The sequence below is a fragment of the Kryptolebias marmoratus genome, linkage group LG20 (assembly GCF_001649575.2).
Source record: "Kryptolebias marmoratus isolate JLee-2015 linkage group LG20, ASM164957v2, whole genome shotgun sequence".
NCBI classification, from domain to species: Eukaryota; Metazoa; Chordata; class Actinopteri; order Cyprinodontiformes; family Rivulidae; genus Kryptolebias; species Kryptolebias marmoratus.
The window spans coordinates 14,620,714-14,643,311 of record NC_051449.1 but is presented as its reverse complement, the minus strand read 5'-3'; the positions used below and the strand labels follow the sequence as shown (position 1 = coordinate 14,643,311).

The following is a 22,598-nucleotide window of genomic DNA, read 5'->3' as shown; positions in this document are numbered from 1 at the left end:
TGCTTTTTTAAAATGCACGAGGCGTACTACATTATGTAGTTTTCATCTCTCTGCTCCTCCTCTGCTGCCGTGTCAGGTGACTGGTTGGGTTTCCGTCACCTCTCTTTCCATTTTAATTCTTGCTCTGAGAGAAAAGAGGTGAAACGGATCCTGCTTCGTGCAGGATTTCACACAACCCAGCTTCTGAGGAGGAATTTAGATCTGCAGCAGCTGCATCTTGGGCTGATTTTCGATTTTCACATGAAACCAACAGGAATCGGAAGCAGAGCTCAGAGCTTATTTAGGCCGTCTTGCCTCTCTTGGCTTCGTAAACACTGACATAACTCTGATTTTGGTTTCATGAATGTTGTTAAAAAGAGCAAAATTCCAGGACAGTGTTTGGTCATGTAATGATGCTCATCTTTATGATAACAAGATCTTTCGATCTGTTCTTTGCAAAAGTAGACCTCTAAAGATTTATGGACTGTTGTAATCTGTTGCTTTAATATGATTTTGGGAGTTTGTTTTCGAGATGTTTACATGGTGAAGCCCTGGCTGTAAATCTGCTGTTTCGCAGCCTTCCTTCCTTCAGCTGCTGCCTGCAGCAGTGGCACTACCTTAATTTATATAATAATGTGATACAGACCAAACGGTGGAGGGAGGGGGTGTGCATCATGATGTGCCGGCTCGTGACTTCCACGAACGGTGATGGTGTCGCCACCGGGCCCGGTCCTAATCGGTTCCCCCTTTTCTTTTCGACAGGTTGCATCTTTCTGGGAGGGCACTCTGAAGCTGAATGAGGTTATAACCTGTGTGGACCTCAGAGGTGGTTTGCAGGATTAGGCGGTGTGCCCTTCCTGTTCTGTTCGACATGTTTCACTAAATAACCCGGACATCACCTGTCTGATGGCATGCATGGGCCTGTGAAGACTCACAAACTTGGGTGCAGTTTGTAACTGGGGGTAATTTATAGGCTACTACGTGCAAAATGCATACGCACATTATTATTCCATCATCTTTGCAGAGGAGGACTAATGTTTGAGAGGCCTGTTTATACTCTAATATTCAGCTGCACGATCTGTTAGTTTTTGCTTTATTTGTCGCTCTTAACCTTTCTTTTTACTCTGAGCAAGGACTTCCATGTTCGATATAAAACTTGTGGAAGGGCTCGTTTTTCCCTCCTGGTGACTGGTGGCATATTTTGGGTGGCTGGAGGTTAACTCTGGGTGTAACCTACATTTCTGAGCACGCCACTGGTGCCTGCTCAGGAACATGCTTTATGAAAAATTAATGACTTTGGAATATTTTCCAAATATCTCTTTCTACTGTGAACGGGGCCTAGATGCCTTCATGTATTTGGCTATGTGCTCTAAAGTCTGTTGCCCGACTGTATTTATTAAAATTAGTGACATAAATTCCCCCTTTTTCTTCCTGCCTGTTGCCCTGAAAAGCTCCTGGAGGCAAACTGATAGTATGCTTCATGAAGGCATCAGCCTGAGGAGGAGGAGGAGGCGGAGGAGGAGGAGGAGGAGGAGGGGAAGGGGCGCAGCCGGAGCTCAACGTTCATTAACCGGGAAGCCCGAGCCTCCCTCGCGGCAGCGTCGCAGCCTCACGCAGCCTCGCGCAGCCGGGGGAACATGGTCGCGGTGCAGGCGTCCCTGTCTTCGTGTCCGCCGGCGGAGTGGATCTGCTGCCTGGACAAAAGGTGGGTTGACGGTCGGCCACGCGCTGTCGCATCCCCTCCTCGTGCTCGCTTCCATTCATTCGTTTTTTTTTTCTTTTTTTCTTTTTTTGTCTGATTCGATCGGAACCCGGCGGTCGCTGCATGCGCTGAGCGGAGCCGAGCCGAGCAGGGTGATGATCTGTCACCGCTGCTTATAATTTTTTTTTTTTTTGTCATATTTTGGTCCAAAAAGGCGTTGGTGGCCTCCAGGTCCAGTGGGCTGTAGCTACACTGTGACGGCCGGATGGATGGATGGATGAGAGCCACATGGTTTATCTGCAGACCAAATAGCCATGCATAATTAAAATACAACCGCGGCACGCCTGGTGTGATGTGCTGAAGAAAAATCAGAGGGACATTGTTTTTGTTTGTCTGTATTATTTCAGGCTTTGTCACGTTGCTGGATGCCAGGCTGTCTGTGACTGGAACAAAAATAAATAAATAATCTAGAATTAATCTAAAAGATTTCAGTCCACACAAAGATCTAATGATGTTTTAAAAAAAAGTGGGGTGGTAATTACTAAATGATGGACAGAGAACGGTCTATAAGACATGCACCTCACAGCTCAAACACCCACACATATTGTGCACATCTCTCTGACACATCATTGCGTTACTATTGGCAACCTGAAGCTACCATCTTGTCCTCTCATCCACATCTGGAATGAGACCCGAGGCGTGATGTGCTGTGCTGTGCAGAAACATTTAGTCACATTAAATATAGCCATATTTAGTTATGAGGCTGCAAACCAACCATTACTTTCACCGCTGATTAATTGGAGTTACTGTTTGTTTGTTGTTGTTGTTTTTAGATGGTGAGAAATGCCTCTTAGTTTAGTCAAAAATCGAAGACTGAATCGTCACATGTGCTAATTTGGTTCAGCCAGAAGTGCAAAATGCAAATATTTGTTATCCTAAAAGCCACAAATTGACAGTGAGGAAGCTGAAACCAATGAACTCCTGGCGCTGTTGCTTTAAAAAAAAGGTCTGTAGATGTGTTTTTACCCGTATGTTTTATTTCAACATTAAGATATAGTGGTGCAGTGCTGTGTATCTTGAGCTAAATGCAGCCACTCTGCAGTGGAAGGTGGGAGTCAATACAGCCGGGATGGACGGGACAGGATGTTATTGTGGAGCACTCAGCACTCCTCAGCTATCCACCTCTTATTTAATCAATGTCCAGCATAGGAGTGTATATGAGTGTGTGTGTGTGTTTGGGAGCTTTCATCTACAGTATAAAGTGTTGATGTGAAGAAAAGTGAGGATGATGAGTAGACGTGACATAAACAAGAAAGTTTAAGATGTAATGGTTTCTTTTGTACCTTTTCTTTAACACATTCATGTGGAGTTACTGTGACGTACGCAGGATAAGATCTGATGATAGATGAACATACACACAGACACACACACGTCAATGGGTCAGATGAAAGTTTAGGTTTAATGTCCCCTTAATCTAACAAATATCAGCATAACTCAGTCATAATGAGCCCATTGAAAGAAAAATGCATTTTGAGATAGACTTACATCATATATTAGGTCACTTGTAGAGTCATATATTAAGTAATGGCATTAGCAAATATTTTAAAGTTGTATTAGTGATTTCTGAATGTTTACTTTAGTCATTTCTTAAAGGGTCTTTGATGCAGTGTCATAAGAGACCAGTCAAACTTATAAAGTAAGAAACAACATCCACACAAAATCTTTTCCCGTATTGGTGACAAATGTCTCCTTAACTGTGTTTGTTTACGTATAGAAATAGCCGAAGGTCAACAGTGAGGATGTCGATGTATTGCTAAGTATTCAGGCTCAGATTTGATGAGTAAAGCATGCAGATAAAATTCAACCGAGGGCTTTATTTACACGGAGTGTGTACCCACATTTCAGAACCGAATATCGATATATTTGAAAAACAACTTTTTCAAAGTGCACCATTTGATGTAGTTCAGGGTAGCCTTTTTATGTTTGATTTCATAGTTTGCAGTGAGTACATTTTAAGGTTTACTTTGCCAGTGGAGTTGAGTAGATCATAAACCGAGCTGTGTTTTTACTGATTATTATTCAGTGTTTTTCGCAGGATCTCAGGTTGTTAGTAGCGATGATGATGGCTGCTTAAGTAGCTTCATTCATACAAATAAAGAGCTTCTGTTACTTCTGTTGTATTAATCTGCCTGTCCAGTAAGTGTGTTTATTATGAAAGTGACACTAGTCAACCTATGAGTTATTTATCTGGAAACAGTAACGTTTTACCAGATGGATTTTCCCCAAAACAGTCTGCAGAACCTTCTGGTGTCTCTCAGTTTTCTCTTCGGTGCTGGTCGGTTTGTAAATCCTCTGCGTGTGTGTTGCCATGATTTGTAGTTGAAAGCTGAGATCTCTGCTGACATTAGCATTGGATGAGGAGGGGGGGAAAGTGGCTGAGGAAAGAGACGTTCCAGATAGAGAGATGGAGAGAGGAAAGAGGGATGGAAGGAGGGAGACTGATGCAAGGTAAACACCTCTCGGGTCACATTCATATCACACCACGAGGGACACAGATTTTTCTGCACTGGCAGAGATTAAAAAAAAAAAAAAAAAAAAAGGAGTGAGGATTTTATCCCGTAGATGATAACAGAAAGAGTCGTTTTATAAGAATAAGTGAATGAAAGGTGACGCTTCTTGTCTTTTCCTGTTGTAATGTGTAGGAGTCTCCTTGTCTGAACCGTTAATCCATGACGTTCGGTCTGAGCACCAGAGGCCAGCGTGCAGACAGGAGGTGGATGATGAGTCAGAGACTAGAAACAGGGAGGAAAATGAAGACCTCCATCTGTATTTGGGCAGATGTTTTGCTGCCAGGTACAGAGAACAACCCATTGCTTAGGGACTCAGATATACTGCAGGGTATACTGTATTTATAGTCCTAGAGACAAATGGGATTCTTTGCGCCTTTATTGAACAGACAGCAAAGAGGTTATTATGGGATTGGTGGCACTTAATAAAAATAATTAATCCATGGCAGTAATTGCAAGATGCAGATTTCAAGCTACCAGAATAGTAGTGCCATTTGTTTTTTTCAGTCTTGCCAGTCATGTTCTGATAAAAACGTATAAGTATCGAGGGACAAAGACAAATAGGTGGGGAATAGAGAACTGTGTAGAATACGCAGACAAAGACGACGAGAGCTGGGGGCGACTGAAGACGAAGGAGCTGAAAGAAGAGAGGGGAAAGGCGGTCTCTCATCTGTGAAGGAAGGAGCTCTCAGTGCATTAGCTCTTCTGGATAAAACACACATACACACACACACGCCTAAATGCAAGGATGAGTCACTTGCGAGAAGGAGAAAATAAGTGAATGAGCGCTTTCTGACTGCAGTGTGTTTTCCTGTGAGACGCTTCAGCGCCGTAGTTTTTCACCGCCACGTTGCAGAGCAGACGGTTTATTCTGTCAGATCCCACTTCTGCGCGAGCGTGTGTGTGTTCTCGTGTCTGTGCACGTCTCCACGATTTCCAACAACTTAATTGTGGGTGCGCTCAGCGAGATTAGAAGCGTATTAGAAATAGCACCAGAACAAGATCTTACATCAACACTCAGTGGGGGGGCCTGTGCAGAGGAAAATGGTGCTCGCAGCTTTCTTCTGCTATTGCTCAGACACGAGGCAGAACAATGAAGTTCACTCACACACACACACACACACACACAAAGCTGCCTTTATCCTGAAAGAACAATTTGGCAGATTTGACTGTTTTAGTTTATTGACTGCTAATAGCATTTATTTCTTGTTAGTCTACAGCTCATCAGACAATAGTGGTTTCAAGATGAAATGCGCTAATACAGCATAGGCAGTGCTTATACTTTACCATTTACCAAAATGTGGCTCTTCTTTGTACAGGCCTTCAGAGCGCTCAGGGGAAGATGTGGACATTATTCTGACCAGACTGAGAGAAGTCAAAACCTTCCAGAGATTTCCACCTCCACTCTTACTACAGATCTGTGCCTCCGCCTTCTATGAATGTCTGGAGAAAGGCATCACATGTACGTACATGGACACAAAAACATCTTTAAATGAGTCTGTTTTGCCGTCAGTGTCATTTTAGCCATTAGAGGAGACTTGTGGTATGAACACATGTGACATTCCTGCAGCTCTTTCAGATTGTCTGAAGTGTGATGCACTATGATGCAAAAAACAACAACCAAAACCAAAAATCAGATCATTTTTATTTTCTATCAAATCATTCAAATCTTGTGTCAATCCTCTGTATGGTCGGATTATTGCAGCATCAATTAACTAACAAGTTTAAATAAAATTAAACTTAAAAGTAAAAAATATATATTTCTATAAAGTTCAAACTAATATCAGTAATTTTATGGTAATTAATTAGTAATAATACCAAATTAATAATGCAACAGTCTTGGCGTTAAACTCCTAAAGTAAAAGATTCATTTCTTTTTGCATTTTCTTGACAAAATACCTCAAATAATTATTGTAAAACATTACATTTTATCAAAACTTACTGTAAAAACTTTACATAACAACAACAAATAATTTCATTTTGTAGCCAAACAATAGATATAACCCAAAATAATGTTGTTCATTTAAACCATTTTTAAAAAAAGTTTTTTAGTTTTGTTTGTTTATTTAGCACAGCTTATAGGATGAAAACAAAGCTGAGAACACTTTGAAATAAAAAGGTCCCAGCAGAGGTTTGTTTAGTTTGTGATGCTGCCTGATGCAGCTCAACATTTTCGCTCATCTTGATGAGCAGTTGTCATATGTGGCTGACCTGCCCGGAGGCGAACTGCCACCGTTCCAGTGGTGTTGCTGCTCTGCTGCAGATGCACAGTCCTGGAATGACTGACATTTGTTAGCATGACTGGATTTTTCTTCTGCAGAGACCAGCCTGAAACTGATCCGGGACTCCTCGGTTCAGTCAGCTGTGAACACATGTGAGAACTATTTGATTTTATAATCCTTTTATAGTTCTGGACAGCAAACTTATTTAACAGTAGGCATGGAGCGTGAGCAATGAGTAAAATGGCTCTGCCAATGCTCCAAAAAACACTGGTGCCTTTTTAAATTAGAGAAATTTGAATTTCATTTTTCATTAAATTGCTCCTCCTGTAGTCTCAATTTATGTATGAATTTTTCCATTACAAGTATCTCCTCCACAACTCACAGCCTCTGCACCACGGTCGGTGGATCTGCTTTATACTATAGTCTTGTGATGGCTTTTTTACTTACTGACAGCAATAATTTATCAAGGTATTCGTCCTTTTTTAAAGTATATTATGTGTGAGGTTTCCAACTAAAGTGTCTTGCATGTATTGGGTATCTCATATCCTATTTTTTTTTTCTTAAACCACGCTATATTCCAATATCAAACAAATTTTTAATAAAAAGCTCAAACATAAAACAATCCAGAGGTTTTTAATGTTTCATTTCCCAGAGCTGACCACTATGAAGATCATTTGAACAAAGGATTTCTTCAATCGGCAGCATTTGTTATATATTAGGGAGTGGCAGCACATGTTTTAATAAATGCTTAAGCAGGGCTGTTTAAGTTTAAGCTGCTCTCTCATGTAAATTTCTGTCCGCAGTGTTTCGACAGGGAGATATCGGCACCAGCTGGTACGCTGTCCTGTCTGGTTCCCTGGATGTCAAAGTGTCAGAAACCGCCAATCATCAGGTAGGACTCCTTCAGTCATCTTCATGTCAGAGCGGAGCTAAGCATCTCCTTCCTGCTTGTCATTTGTACCCCCAAACAAATAATTACTTTAATAATAAAATGAAACAACTGGATTCAGTTGTTTTCTGTCCCCTATTGGGCCGTTTCTGTCATCCATCATCAGTCAGGAACCAGGCGGCTTTACATGTCTCCTCATGACCGGCTCTCGTACGACTCTCCTCCACGCTGACATTGTTCTTGTACCCTGCTTAAATATGCTGGAGAAAAGCTGCCGCAGCACAGAAAGACGAATCCTCTGAGGATTCTGCTTTCTGATACACTGTGTGTCCTTTCAGCAATAGTGTTAAAAAAAAGAAAAAAGGTTGTACTACCGGAGAAGAATGGCATGTGGGAGAAGAAGGATTGAGGTTTTGTCCGAAGTGAAAGCGAAAGACAAACAGCTCCTCAGTTACGATTTGTCCTTTTCATGTACGAAGCCCAAAAGTGCCAACAGTGGCCTAGATTTATGGCTATATTTGAAATGTCAGATTGGACAGCTGAAAAGGTTTTTATAGCTCAAAGAGCATCTGTCTAAATCAGTAGACAGTGTTTGTGTTTGTGTGTGTGTGGATGTAGCATGCCTCCAGTCTGTTCAGTTATATCCAGGACTGGGGGATGTTTGTTTTACAGACGAATCTGTTCATGTGTATCACACATTAGAATTTATTTGCTCTTTTTAGCTCTTCAGCTAAAAATGAAGGAAACATGTTCCTCGCACCTGTTGCTGTCATGACACCGCTCAGTTCCGCATTACAACTAACTGCTTTTCATGTGTTTGAATCATTTTGTCATGCCCGTGTATGTGCAGGATGCCGTCACTATCTGCACGCTGGGGATTGGGACGGCCTTTGGGGAGTCCATCCTGGACAACACTCCTCGTCACGCTACCATTGTCAGCAGAGAGACCAGCGAGCTGCTCCGGATTGAACAGCGGGAGTTCAAGAGCCTCTGGGAGGTGAGATATAAAAGTGACTAGATCAAAAAAGAGAAAGAAAGCTGGAACTTTAGGACTTGCTTTTTTTGTGACTTCAGTTTTCAAGGAACCCTTCTCTTGCAGTTGTGCTTTTACCCACAAGAGGGCTGTCCACCATTATACTGCTGTTTGTTCCCCCTTTTAAATTCAGACCTCAGGCGATCCAACTGTGAGCTGTTTTTAAAACCAAAGAGAGAGCAGCTTGGTTTTTGTTTTGTAATCAAGATGTTATTTGTAGCCATGAAAATGTAGTTTTTGCATGGAGAATATGTAGACATGCTGAATGAGTCATTCTCAAAATACAAAAAAATAAAGTCAGCAGATGAATCTGGTGTTGTATACAGATACAAATTAAAATGTATCTAACAACACGAACGTGGCTTTGACTTTGACTTTGACTGGCACGTTCTTTTAGAGGCATGGTCGTAGCTGCCTGTCTCTGGGTTCTTGTTAAGGTTGCTGAATCCATCCAGTCCCACTAAGAGAGTAGGTCCTAGCAAACCGGTGGATCCTTTTCATGGAGCTTCTCAACCATCGCCAACAAGCTGTCATCCTGTCAGTAAACCCTTGTAATCTGCTTCAGCTTTCCTCTTTGACACAAATACAGTATATTCTGTATTTTCACGCTTGAATTTCTGCTTGTAGTTGTTTGTGCTGATGTTGAAGTGCTCAAAACCACCTTTAAAATATGACACGAGAAAGACGTTTTTATCAAAAAACAAACTACACATGTGTGATTACAGTGACCAGACACATTGGAATCACCTTCCCAATAGTATTTAGGTTCTTCTTGGCTTGCCAGTTGGTTCTGACCCACCTGGTTCCTGTTGTTTCTGGTATCTGGATGCAGGCAAAGGTACCTTTGTGGTGAGATTGTGGCAGTCCATCATGCGGTACCAGAGATTCTTTGAGCCGTTCCCAAATAGTTCTTTTGTGTGTCAGGGTGCATTGTCGTGTTGGTGTGGGCTTTGAGTATTTTAGTTTCTGTTTGGTCTGCAGTAACATTTAAGTTATGTGGTATACGTCAAAGCCAGGTGAAATACACCTTTGTGTGGTTTTCATGTTGAGAATATAGGCTGTGTTTTTGTGCCACTGTTTTGGTAACACATGGGGTCAAATGTTCAATGCGTCTATGTCTAAATGAATTCTCTGAAGCTAAAGCTTAATTTTGTAAGCTTTGCTGCTTTCAGTTGCTGCGCAAAACACATTCATGAATGACATTTAAAAACAGGCTCTTCAGTTTTTTGTTTTAACTGGCTGCATATAAATTGGATTCATGAGCATGTGGTATCTCCATTCTTCTGCCGCAGGGACACATAAGAGCAAGATAAGACAATTATTGGTGATTAGAGCATGCGTGCTGCTTTATTGGGCTTGTTGTGTATTTGTTTGTCAAGTAAATGCACCCTGGCTCCCTATCAGTTGTCTATTTTAGGAGAGTGGACACAAAGCACAAAACCAGCCTGAGGTTGTTCTCTTTTGAATTTTCTCCTTCTCACAGGGGGGGTGGGGGGGAAGGTGCGGACTAATTTGTGTTCATGCGCTCGTGTGTTTTTGAGGACTAGAAAGCTGGAAAATGAATGCAGTTCTGTGTTTGATGAAAGGATGAAAGAAAGGAACTGCCGCTCCATGATTGCAGCGCCAAGATGAGGAAGTGGGATGAGTAAAATGGGATGCAAATGAAAATCAGCTTGCTTTTTCTGACAGAAAAACGCACATCTTGCAATTACTGCTGATGATTGGTTGGCATGGATGATGAGGTTGTCTGCCCTTTCTTTTTGTGTTTCTTTGCTTATTTATGTCTGTCCCTATTCACCAGCTCTACATCCTGTGCTCACTTCCTCTTTCCTCAATTGGCGATGTTATTTTGCCAGTCTTGTTCTGGTCCTCCTGCCCTCCTCCTCCTCCTCCTCCATCCTCACCCTCACCGCTCCTGTGCCTCCTCCGCTGCTCTCTCGTCCCCCCGCCACTACCTATTCCTTCACTAGAGTAGCTGAGTCGTACAGAGACTCAGATCACCGTGGTAATCTGCGAGGTAAAGTGCTGTGGCTCTTGGCTTGATCGCAGCGAGGGAGGACGAGTGAGAGACAGAGACAGACACTGGGCCAACTGTGTGTGCAAGAGGAAAAGAGGAAGACGGAAGCTGAAAGAAAGGAGGGGAGCAGCTTGTTTGGAGCAGGATGCTATCCGGTGGTGTGTGTGTGTGAGTTGTAAAGGAGCAGAGGGCAGCTCTCCAGGGCTTTCGTCCCTTCAGCATTAGGCAGCTGAGAGTGTTACCTCAGGTGAGTCCGGCTCTTTGGCGGTAGCAGAGCGTCGTCTGTAGTGGGCATTTGGGCAGCTATTTATTTTTATTGTGTGTTCACATAGTTAAAAACTGCAATATCAGTGGTTTTTATTGTTTATATTTAATATTGGGATGTTGTTTATATATAGCTTTCTGTTTCTGTCTGCTTTTCTGTGTGTAGACAGGAGAGTGTTTGTGTCTTTAGGTCAAACAGATGCTCTCTGTGTTTCTGTCAGTGTGTGTGTGTGTTCCTGGCAGTCCTCAGAAAGCACGGCCTGTTTGATAATGACTTCACAGAGGAGCAGTGGTACACTTAGACTCAAAATTACTAGCTGTGCGCATTTCAGTGTCTCTACTATGAAAAAAAAAACCCAAAAACAAAACATCCGCGTTAACATCTGTAAAGGCAGCATCTGTTCACACTGAGCAGATTAACCGTGCTTTAAGTGCAGCTGCTCTGAGCCTGCACTTGTGTGTGTGTGTGTGTTTGTATTATATAATGTAAGTTGTTCTGCATATAAATGATCTTGGTTGTACAAAAGGCTTTGTTTTAAAAGGACCAATTGAGTTTCTAGGTTCATGTAACATTGTGTGCCTTAGGGAGAGACAGAACGTTAAAGATATTTGCTGTTTTATGGAGCTTCTGTTACACTCAGGCTTTATATTTTGTTTCAGAACCTACAGGTTTACATGCTTCAATCTTAAAGAAACTGGATTTTTTTTTCTCTGACAATATTTTTATAACTTTTATTTGCCCCTGAGAGGCTTTGTCTTTGTTCCTGTCTCTTTAACTTCCTGAAAGACCCAATCAAAAAAAAATTCAGTGAGAATCAAATCACACCTCAGCTACAACCTGAAACTGCAGGTGTTCTGAAAAAAATTCAACAAAAAAGTGCTCTACACACTTTGTCTGTCCTGTAATGTACGTCATACCATATGTGTCATTCAGTATAATAGATCAAATGTTACAGCATTATCAGATTTTTTGTCATAGAAAAGGAGAGAAAAAAAAAAATATAGCCACAAACTGCTCACACACCTGTCCTCATATATATTTGTATAAATCTCAGTTCAAGTGACTGCATGAAATTACCCCAGCTTTGAAAGTCGCGGCCGCAGGGAATTATGGGATGGAATTATTTCTTTTCCTTTCATGACGGATGATCCAAATGCTGCCTTTGCTAAAGGAGATAATAAATTAAGCACAGAAGCTCTTTTCCACACAGCAGCTCCTATTCTGACTGTTGCTTAGATACTACCGGGCATTTTGCTCAGTTAGGAACCTTCATAAGCATAAAATCTTAATTTTCCAGACTCAGTAGCTCTCTTTGATGAAGACTTTAGTCACTTTACAGACCTTTTCCATGGTATACATCCTGAAGGAAAACAAAACCAAAATGAGAAAAAAAAGTCTTTTTAAAAATTATGACAGTAAGGATTTATAAATGATGATATTGGAGGTGTAAATAGCTTGAAGATTGACTCTGATGTGTGTGTTGCCTTGCAGAAATACCGTCAGAGCCTGGCTGGACTGTTGGCCCCACCTTATGGCGCCATGGAGAGTGGATCCAACAATGACAGTAAGTAGATCCATGAAGGATAAAAAAAACACTTTGATTAATCAGTGGACTCATTGTGGGGTTCAGAATCAATGTGAATAGTCATTTGAAGTTCTGCAAAAGAGGTCAGAAAATGAAAAAATATATATTTTTTTTCTTCTAGTCCCTGGATAATGTATGTATTTTGCTCTCAAATCAGCCACCTACATTCCGTTTTTCTCCTCAGGACTCACAGACAAAGACAACATGAACTCAGACTCTGCAAACAAAGGCCATAACAAGGTAAACACTCCCTCCAGATTGCATATTGGGCTTGTTTAAAGGTTTAAAAATAAATGAAACAGCAGACTGTCTCTACACAGTCTTGCCTTGTCTTGTTCCTGTAACCCTCACCGTTTGTATCTACGGGAACTGAGCAAGCAGGACTGATCATTTCCTGTGTTTTTGAAGTTTTAAACATCGCTCTGGTTCATACTGAACTTGAAAGGTTCCTAATGCTTTAATCCGCCGTGTCATGAAATCCCAGCATTTTTTTGTGCTGCATACTTTCATGGTTTTTTTTTTTGAATGAACCAGAATTAGTTTTAGAGGTACGTGTGTTTGCTGAGCAGAGACCACCGATGACTCAGAGCGGGATGTTCAGTAGTTATGTAAATCCTAGGTAATGGATGCACATTGAAGAAAGATCCCATCTGCCCAATTAACACGTCTTCCTTTGTTGTTTGCAAAAAACAGCAGTGTGTGTGTATCCACATCTGTCATTTTGCACTTTGTGTAAAATGCAGGTGTTGTCTATTAAAAGTGTATCTGCTTTTATGTACAGTTTAACTCATATGTGTGGTACATTATGTGTTATTGTCTGCTGGGCATACACTCACAGACCATACTTCAACACACCCTGAGATGTTAAAAAAAAGAACTGGTATTGCATTGTTGTCTAAATAGTTTACAGCAGTTTAAAAATGTGAGATACTATTGTTAAGGTGAAGTCTGCGATCCTGTTGTTTGGGTTTAGATTCCCTCAGAGAAGCTGAGGAGAGCAGGGAAAGTTCTCCGCAACGCCATCCTGTCGAGAGCGCCGCACATGATTCGGGACAGGAAATATCACCTCAAAACATACAAGTATGTGACTGTCTGAAGCTGCGGCCGAGTTTATTTAAGCTGAATTATTAACCTGGCAAACCGGTCAAATGCCAGTGCTTTTTAAAATACAGAGGCCATCTTTTATATGATCTACATGTCATGTTTGAACTGTTTGTTTCTGCGTGTGTTGCAGACAGTGCTGTGTGGGCACGGAGCTGGTGGACTGGTTAGTCATGCAGAGCGCCTGTGTGCTCACGCGCTCCCATGCTGTTGGGATGTGGCAGGCACTGCTAGAGGAAGGAGTGCTTAATCATGGTAGGGAGAGATTTTATTTGAATATATATATATATATAAAGGTGAACAGAAGACATTCTGTGCTCACCTTTGTGTGTGTCTGCTCTTCAGTGGACCAGGAGCTGGGTTTCCAGGACAAGTACCTGTTCTATCGGTTTCTTGATGACGAGGAGGAGGACACACCGTTGCCCAGCGAGGAAGAGAAGAGAGAGAGCGAGGAAGAGCTGCCAGAGACCATCCTCTTTCTCGCTCAGATTGGCCCCGACGCACTGCTGCGCATGATCCTCAGGAAATCGTCAGTAACAGTAACAGTTTGCATAACTTATGTCCACTTGTACGTGTTCCCGAACTTCTCAGCTTCTGGCCCACTCTTTTTAAATTTTATTTGTTTTCAGAGATTATCTCCAAACTCTTATTTATCACGTCACAACCCACTGTGGAGTCCTGACTGTAAAATTGAAAAAAACAATGCAATAAAGATGGTTTGTGATTTAGATAGAGCAAATCTTTTCACATTAAAAACGTTACTTCCATAAATCTATTGTTGACAATACATCATTCAAGGTCATAACTTCAACACCTCATTTCTGTTGCTTCTTATGTACTTTTTATTTCTTTTTATTTTTCAGTCAGCTAGGAGGTAACCAAACATATTCCAAACTAGCATTCATGATATCCAGTGTTAGTATTTGAAATAATACTGCTGCTAAATCTTGTGTCCGAAGGCCGGGTCAGAGGACAGGCGATGACTTGGAGATCATTTATGATGAGCTGCTTCACATCAAGGCCTTAGCTCACCTCTCCAACACTGTGAGTCTGACAGTTCACCCCTCCCCCGTCCTCTAAATACCTACAGCTCATGACGAGTGTTTGGAGCATTGCAATGACAGAATATGTGTGTTTATCACAACTGATACAGCCATCACAACTACAATGTCACGCGTTTTCCTAATATTGTGCAGCCCAAAGTTTGAAGCTGTGTTTCGGTTTGCAGGTAAAACGGGAACTGGCGAGCGTGGTGATCTTTGAGTCGCATGCAAAAGCTGGAACTGTGTGTGAGTTTTCATATATAATTCTGACAAAGTCTCACAAAAAAGTGACTATTAGTTAAATTTGTGACATTCTAAACTAGGGGTAGGCAACCCTAGTCTTGGAGAGCCACTATCCTGCATGTTTTCCTTGTTTGGCTGCTCCAACACACCTGATTCAGTGGTTAAATTACCTACATGTTCTGCAGAAGCCTGTTAATGGCACACTGATTCAAATCAGGTGTGTTAGAGGAGAGACACAAGTAAAACATGCAGGATGGTGGCACTCGAGGACCAGGGTCGCCTACCCCTGTCCTAAATGATGGGTCATTTAAACAATGCAGGAATTCTTAAAAGATTATTTTCAGTCAAGTTCTGGTTAATGGTAATAGTGTATATTATATGTGGGTGATTGTTTTTTTTGTTTGTTTGTTTCCAGTGTTTAACCAGGGAGAGGAGGGCACATCTTGGTACATCATCCAGAAGGGTTCTGTTAATGTGGTTATTTACGGAAAGGTGAACAAACGTGCCTGAATGTATTCATCCACTCACCGTTTTGTTTTTGTTTGGTTTTGACACATGAGCCTTTCTATAGTTTTCTGCTTCATTTGAAGATATTCCATCTGTATGTAATATATTAAAATGTGTAACTCGTCATGTCTGCATGGAGCAGACTAGCACAAAGTTCCCTGTGGGGCCGGGAAACACCAGCAGTGGAGTTTGGCAAACTCTCCCCAGCTCAGCATGACTCATCACAATGATTAACTGGCTGAAGGGACTGCGTGCATGCACAAAAAAATAACACCACACAATTCGAGCACAAACAAATGCCTCGCGCACACGTTGCGCGCACAAATGCACTCGGACTGGCACAAATGATTCAGCCCTGTCTGGTGTTCTCCGGGGCTTCTGATGACTTTCAGACTGTCTTTGTATCTGAGCTAATTTAAGTCTCAGTGGGCGCTTGTCTGCATGTGCATTCATGCGTTAATGTGTGTGTGTTTCAGGGTGTAGTCTGCACACTTCACGAGGGCGATGACTTTGGGAAGTTAGCCTTGGTTACAGATTCACCTCGTGCTGCCTCCATCGTCCTGAGAGAGGACAACTGCCACTTCCTGCGTGTGGATAAGGAGGACTTTAACAGGATACTCAGGGTGGGCTGAATGTTTCTGCTTTATTTGGATAGAGATATAGACACTCAGGATTCAAACCTCCATTTGGTTTCAACTGTTATAATTAAAAAACAAAAAACACCTATTGATAAAAGGCTGACTAATGCATGAACCTGCAAAGTGAGATTGGTGATGTTACCTTACTGCCTGATTATGTTTGTCTCCCTCTCTTGACAGAAAAACGGTACTGCGTTGTTCATGCTGAATTTGTTCTGCTCGTCATTTTAGGACGTGGAGGCCAACACGGTACGTTTGAAAGAGCATGAACAAGTTGTGCTGGTTTTAGAGAAGAGTCCTCGAGCATCTGCACTGGGAAGCATCAAGTAAGTGATCGTCTTTAATATTTATGATGTTTCTGCTGGTTTCTGTCAAAGACATCATCCCCATATTCAGAATCTGTTTGGGTTCATCATCATTGATAGTTGTGTTTTTTGCATTTACCTATTATGATTTTGTCTATTTGTCAAATATTGTGCCATTTCAAAGCTGTCATAATGGTTTCGTTTTTATTTCAATTATGTTTGTTATAAACTTTGTCAATATACATAGAAGTACTAAAAACGTGTAATACTTTTACTTTAATCTCCTTTTTAAAAGAGGGTCCTTGTGTAACCATTGTTGAATGTCTCTTTTCTTGCAGATACACTGTGATATCAGGGACGCCAGAGAAGATTCTCGATCACTTCTTGGAGACGATGAGACTGGACATTCATCACAATGAGCCGGGTAACTAGAGAGAAAACTATGAAAAACAACGTGGAAATGTTTTTTTGGCTTTAGTTTTAATATGTACATAATACATATTAACTGTTTTATTGTTCTGCTTCCTTCATGACTCGTTCTTCTTGCTTTGTGTTTTCTCTCTCATCTTTTAGACCCAGGAGTGGATGATTTTGTTCTCATGCACTGTGTCTTCATTCCAAACAGCCAGCTATGCCCTCTACTCATGGCCCAATATCCTTTAATGTCTTTATTTGTAATCAGTTGTAATTTCAGGCACATTAGTTTTATCTTTCTATGCTATTCCTTGTAGCTGTGGGGGAGTAGCATGAATGTCTCTTGTTTTAATTTATTTTTTTAACCAAATCAAATAACAACTTCAAGCTTTGTTTTTTTGTATGAAATAGGAATTAATCTGATACATCTGATTGTTGCATTGGTTTAGTACACTTCAACTGCTGATAAACATAAGAGTTGGTATGGAGAACTTTTATCTCAGACTGCAAAAAATATTGAGTTTTATATGTTTTAATGATCATTTGTTTAAATCTGAGATGTGATTGTTGAGGTTTGAGCGCCAGCACTGGAACTCACACCTAAGATATCAGACATGGAAAAACCTATAACCTCTTCTTCACCTTGACCAAAGCGTGCACCTACCATGCAGCATCTCCTCCGGGCTCCGAACAGGAGAGGCTGGAGTACACGCTCAACAACAAAAGGAGGGCCCTCATTCTGGCCCTGCGCTGGGCAAACACACACACCTACCTGCTACAGGAAGAACCCGCTGCAGTCTCTTTCCTGGAGGTACTTCAGTACGACTCAGTGGAACAACATGCGCAGCAGTTCTGCCCGGTTTGAGTGGTTCTTCCTGCCTTGTCTCTGCAGGAGTTATACGGCAGTGTGTCGAATGACTCTCGGACACTGAGAGGCCTGAAGGACTTGATCTCCGACCTGGAGAAAGTGGTGAAATTACAGTAAGTCTCAGTTTCTCCGCCTTAAGGTTTCAGTGTGATGTTTTCAGTACAAACCACATTCACTGTGTCACTTCTGACTTTTTGTAGCTCAGAGGAAGTCAAATCAACCAAAAAGGTGCGTGTATTGGAGATATTCATTATTCAAATGAACTATACTGTCTTTAATGTGCATGTGACTTCATGGTGAGCTCAGTATTGTCATATAACTCAACAGAAGACCCTGATACGGCAGTTCAGCAACGGAGAGGAAAGGCTGCAGAAGAAACAACCCATAAGGAATCAAGATGACAGTAAGTTGTTTGTATGAAAGAAAGTATGTTTGTGGCTTCTTGAGCCAGACCATTTGACTCCAGCAACTGCTCTGCAGATTGCTGTGAGAATATTAACTTGATATTCGTTAAGTAAAAGGATGTGGTAAAATGTAGGCTTGATTAAAATGCTATTGTCCTAACATTTATGTGATTGATCTGGTTTAGTCAAAGAGACATCATAGACACAACACAAACTACAAACAAAAAGAAGCAAAGTTCTGTTTGTTTTTGACATGATTAATGTGGAAAGCATCAAACACAAGCTGTCACATGTAATGTGTCTGTATTTCAACGAGCTCTTTGCATGTGTGCAGTCCTCTTGAAGGTGTACTGCAGTGATCACACCTACACGACAATCAGGATTGCGGTGGCGGCGACTGGGAGGGAGGTGATCGGTGCTGTGAGCGACAAACTCGGCACCACGGACGAGCTCCTGCTGGTCCACCTCAGCTCTGCCGCTGGTAAGAGTACTAAACTACTAATGGAACTCAGCGTGGCCTTCGTTATCACACTGGCATTCATCGAGGCTCACGCATTCCCGTTTCTGTTACAGAAAAACAAATCCTGAAGCCTAACGATGTATCAGTGTTTTCTACGTTAAGCATCAACGGGAGGTTGTTCACCTGCCCTCGAGACCAGCTCAATAATGTGGTAAGGGGCCGGTGTCCTCAATGTGAAGCTGAACTTTCATACCTGAATAACGTGTAGCATAAATAATTTGTTATGACTGTGTTAGTTTTGAAGTTTGTGGAGCTTTTCTCTTGCTGTGCCTGTAAATGTATCTGATCTGTGTGTTTCAGACTCCTCTTCCGGATCAGGAGGGTCCCTCTGCAGGCTCCATGTCAACGTTTGAGCTGATGAGCTCCAAAGATCTGGCTTATCAAATGACCATGTTTGACTGGGAGCTCTTCAGCTGTGTGCACGAGGTACTGCCGTTTCATGACAAATATCTTGTCTCCAAGAAATAAAACTCTACAGAGGCCTCAATAATCCTCGGTAACAGAGTCGGTCCCCTGGACTGAGTCGAAAATAGCTCACCCTGTTTTGTTCTCTCCCTTCCTTTCTCGCAGCACGAGCTGCTCTACCACACATTTGGCCGCCAGAGCTTCAAAAGAACGACGGCTAATCTGGACCTGTTCCTCAGGAGGTTCAACCAGGTCCAGCTGTGGGTGGTTACTGAAGTCTGCCTCTGCACTCAGCTCAGCAAGAGAGTGCAGCTCCTCAAGAAATTCATTAAGATAGCTGCACAGTGAGCGGGATCTGCTTCATCCGATAAAATGTCTCTACTATCCAAACAGCTAAACACTTTAATTAATGTATTTACTTTTTTTTCGTTTTGTCTTTTTGTGTGTAGCTGTCGAGAATTCAAGAACCTCAATTCATTCTTTGCTATCATTATGGGGATGAGCAACCCTGCTGTCAGCAGACTGAGCCAAACGTGGGAGGTAAACTACACGATCATCTAAACTAAATCTGTAAAAGTTCTCCGTAAATAAGTACTGTCTCTAAGATCATATTTGTTTTTTTTAAATGGCAGAAACTTCCCACTAAGTTTAAGAAGTTTTATGCTGAGTTTGAGAGCATGATGGTGAGTTTGTCTTTGATGCGTTATGAACGACATTTTGATGCAGTTTTAAAGCGTTTGATCCCTCAGCTTATTAAACATGTCTTGTGTCAAACATAAATGAATTATTTATTGCAATTATAGATGTCCATGAGCATCAAAATAGGTCTTATAGTAAGAAATGGTTTAGTTTAATGTCATTATTGTTATTTTATTTAAAGTATGAGATTAAAAAAAAAATCTTAACTACTGCTGTATTGAAAGAAAAGCACCTACAATGATAAATTGGCTATACAACTTGAGTATTAAAGGTTTTAAAATGATTTAAGCGAGCTGAATTGTAATCTAACGGGAAATTTACCAACGTGTTTCACGGCAGGACCCCTCAAGAAACCACCGGTCCTATCGACTTACCGTGACCAAACTGGAGCCACCAATCATCCCCTTCATGCCTCTCCTCCTCAAAGGTAGGTTTCAGTGCAGCCCGGAGCGGAAACCTGTCAGCCTCACAGCTGAACAACACTTCAATTTTTCCTTTTATTTGCACCAAACACGGTGCATTTCAAGCTTCGTATAATCCCGACTGATCATTTGATGTGAAACTAATGCAGGCGTTTCTTTACAGATATGACATTTACACATGAGGGCAACAAGACTTTCATTGACAACATGGTCAATTTTGAGAAAATGGTGAGTGCCTTTGCGAACCCAAAAAGAAGCTGAACCGTTTTGTTGTGTGTGTGCTTTATACTGATTTTCTGTCCTTTCACATAATATCTAAAGTAAATTGTTTCCCACCAGCGTATTATAGCAAACACAATTCGACAAGTGAGGCACTGTAGAAGCCAACCGTTCAGTAAGTCTGCATATCATTTATTAGTACTTTTTAATACATTCATGTGCTGTAATCACAAACCTGTTGTTAGCAAACTTTCTTATTCTGCCCTGTCTCTCTCTGGTCTGCTAGATCCCGACATTTGCCAGCCGAATAAGAATCAGGCAGAGGTACGAGGTTATGTTAGGAAGCTCTGCGTGATTGACAACCAGAGGGCGCTGACACAGCTCTCCTACAGGCTGGAGCCTCGGCGGACATGAGCTCTGAATCCTCCACCGCCATCGCCTTCTCTGTGATGTTAGCATTAAAAAAGAAACAAAAACACACGCACACGTTACCTGTTTCAAGCAACTCAAAAGCAAAAGGATATTTAGTAGCAACTCCCGGCAGTGACTTTATCTGTAACGTGGACTACCATGGATCAAGGACTCCTACTGTGCCGTTAAAAGCCTCTTCCTGCTGGACACTGTTCAGCCGCTCCCTCGTCGCTGTGTCTCAGCTCCTGGACCGATCGTTCTTATTGTTCCAGTTGTTACTGTTTGGGACTTGTTAGATAGAACTATAATGTATAGAACGTGAATCAATATCCTGCATGACTGAGTTACAGAGATCCCTAGGCTTTGTGTTCTATACAGTGGATTTCTATCAGAGAGTCCTGTACTGTTGTGTTACCCGAAACGAGTCCTAGTTTACAATAAATGGCTGCAACCTGCCTGTCAAACAAACCTGTCGACCCGATTCACAGGAAGCCCCGCAAGGTGTAAAGTCTGAAACTGCTTTTTCCATGTTCCAGAAATGTGAGAGTATGTATTTACTTCGTAATCTAAATTATTCTAATCCAAGTTTTTGAAATACTGAGGATTTACTGCAGCAGAATCAGTATTTCCTAACTAGCCAGGCACTTCTAAACTAAATAACCGTGTATGAGAATAATGAAAGGCCTTATGGTTTTACAAAAAAGCATTTAAAATGACCCCTGCAGTATTACCTGTTATCGTTGGTCGTGCAGCTACACACGTAAATCATTCTGAATGACGGCAATGCTCGATTTGATCTGTTCTGAGATCAGCCGAACGATGAAACCGCACCATTTCATTGGGAGTGATTTGTAGATTTAGAGTCTGAAGATAAATTGGTGCTCGAGAAGAGCCCTTGTCATATTCGGTCTGTGTGATTTTATTTTTGTATCTGTAGATTTGGAGTGTGTGTTGTTCATTTTCCTTTTGACCTCAGGAGCTTCTGCTGTGATGATGTGCGAGGCTGGCTTTCCCCAAAGCTGCCCGTGAATTGTGTTTTCTGTGTAGTCTGCCTTGTAAATAAAAAAATAGCTAATTTATCAGTGTTAAGGCTTTAATGAGATTTATTTTCTGACTGTGATTTTTGTGGCTGATTGTGGCGTTTCACTAAAAATCTTGAGCAAGAAATGTATTTGCACTGATAGTAGAGTCACTTCAGATAAATGTTAATGAAAGCGGGTCGATCTGTGTGTTGGAAAACTCTCTCACTGTAACAGTTGCCGTACAATAGGAGTGGGTCTGAGGTAATTCTGGGAGCGCTGCTTTAGAGGCGCCAGTTTAGCTGCTATAAAAATCTCAGAGCAGAAATTGGCAGTTTGCTTTTTTTTTTGTCAGGTGCTATATTTAAGCCAATTTGTCAGTTTTTGCTCACAAAGAGTCTAGCTGAGAGAGCTGAAATGAAATTTGATGCAAGTCATTTTGTGCCTACGACGGTAATGATGGTAAATTTGGAAGATGATTACAAAGCTTGTCACCATCAACATCAGATCAAAATTTGCCGCTATGCTCCTTCTACCAGTTTAAGATCTGATGAGGCAATTTATCTGCCAGCAATTTGTAAAGCACCCCGAGCTGAGGTTTATGGGATTTGATGAAGACCTGAAGCACACAAGCAAATCAAACTTTGCCGCTTTTTTGGATCACTTTGTTTAAAGCTGCAAAATAAACCACTCTGTTCGGTGAAGGAAGCCTTCTCTGAGACCCCTCCGGGAGTTTCTGTGTGGCTGCAAAGTGTATGCGTATGTGTGTGTTTGATTCCCACAGCTGATCTCACCTGTCCCTGTGCAGTGATGTCATTCTGACTATCCTGATGATGATGTCAGGGTTCCTGTCTGCTTGAGTAAGACGCTGTCCCTGTGTGGCTTCTGTGGTGAGTATGTTTTTAGCAGCAGAGTGTCTGAGCCTTGGAGTGAAGTGTCTGTGGCAGTCAGTCTAGTTACTAACTAATTTAGTATGTCAAGCACACTATAAGGCAGAGCTGTGAGTGTGTGGAGTGTATGGAGAGCTTTATATAGCCACGGTTATCCAGGAAGGAGGAATGCCCTGCATGCCGGTGACCATATTTGAACAGCATGTCTGCTCAAGGCAGGCTGCACACGCC

The 22,598-nt window shown here is 41.7% G+C and overlaps 1 protein-coding gene across 3 annotated transcripts; it reads left to right on the top strand.

The window, feature by feature from the left end:
• Positions 1-1,505: 1,505 nt before the first annotated feature.
• On the top strand, positions 1,506-21,543 carry LOC108239540 (rap guanine nucleotide exchange factor 4). 3 transcript variants are annotated; one of them, XM_017422312.3, is made up of 30 exons: positions 1,506-1,684; positions 5,568-5,710; positions 7,274-7,362; positions 8,210-8,356; positions 12,166-12,238; positions 12,444-12,499; positions 13,233-13,339; positions 13,494-13,615; positions 13,706-13,889; positions 14,320-14,404; positions 14,589-14,649; positions 15,062-15,138; positions 15,630-15,776; positions 16,023-16,117; positions 16,435-16,520; positions 16,670-16,748; positions 17,171-17,321; positions 17,403-17,491; positions 17,579-17,606; positions 17,706-17,781; positions 18,117-18,263; positions 18,356-18,453; positions 18,603-18,728; positions 18,873-19,051; positions 19,157-19,247; positions 19,340-19,390; positions 19,746-19,833; positions 19,992-20,056; positions 20,168-20,222; positions 20,334-21,543. In XM_017422312.3, the coding sequence occupies exons 1-30, from the start codon at positions 1,617-1,619 to the stop codon at positions 20,459-20,461; spliced, it is 2,991 nt and encodes a 996-aa protein (XP_017277801.1). In that variant the 5' UTR covers positions 1,506-1,616; the 3' UTR covers positions 20,462-21,543. The 3 variants fall into 3 exon arrangements, with proteins under 3 accessions (XP_017277801.1, XP_017277800.1, XP_017277802.1); XM_017422311.3 differs by having other exon boundaries at positions 17,685-17,781; XM_017422313.3 differs by lacking the exons at positions 1,506-1,684; positions 5,568-5,710; positions 7,274-7,362; positions 8,210-8,356 and adding an exon at positions 10,371-10,656 and having other exon boundaries at positions 17,685-17,781.
• The last annotated feature ends 1,055 nt before the right edge of the window (positions 21,544-22,598 follow it).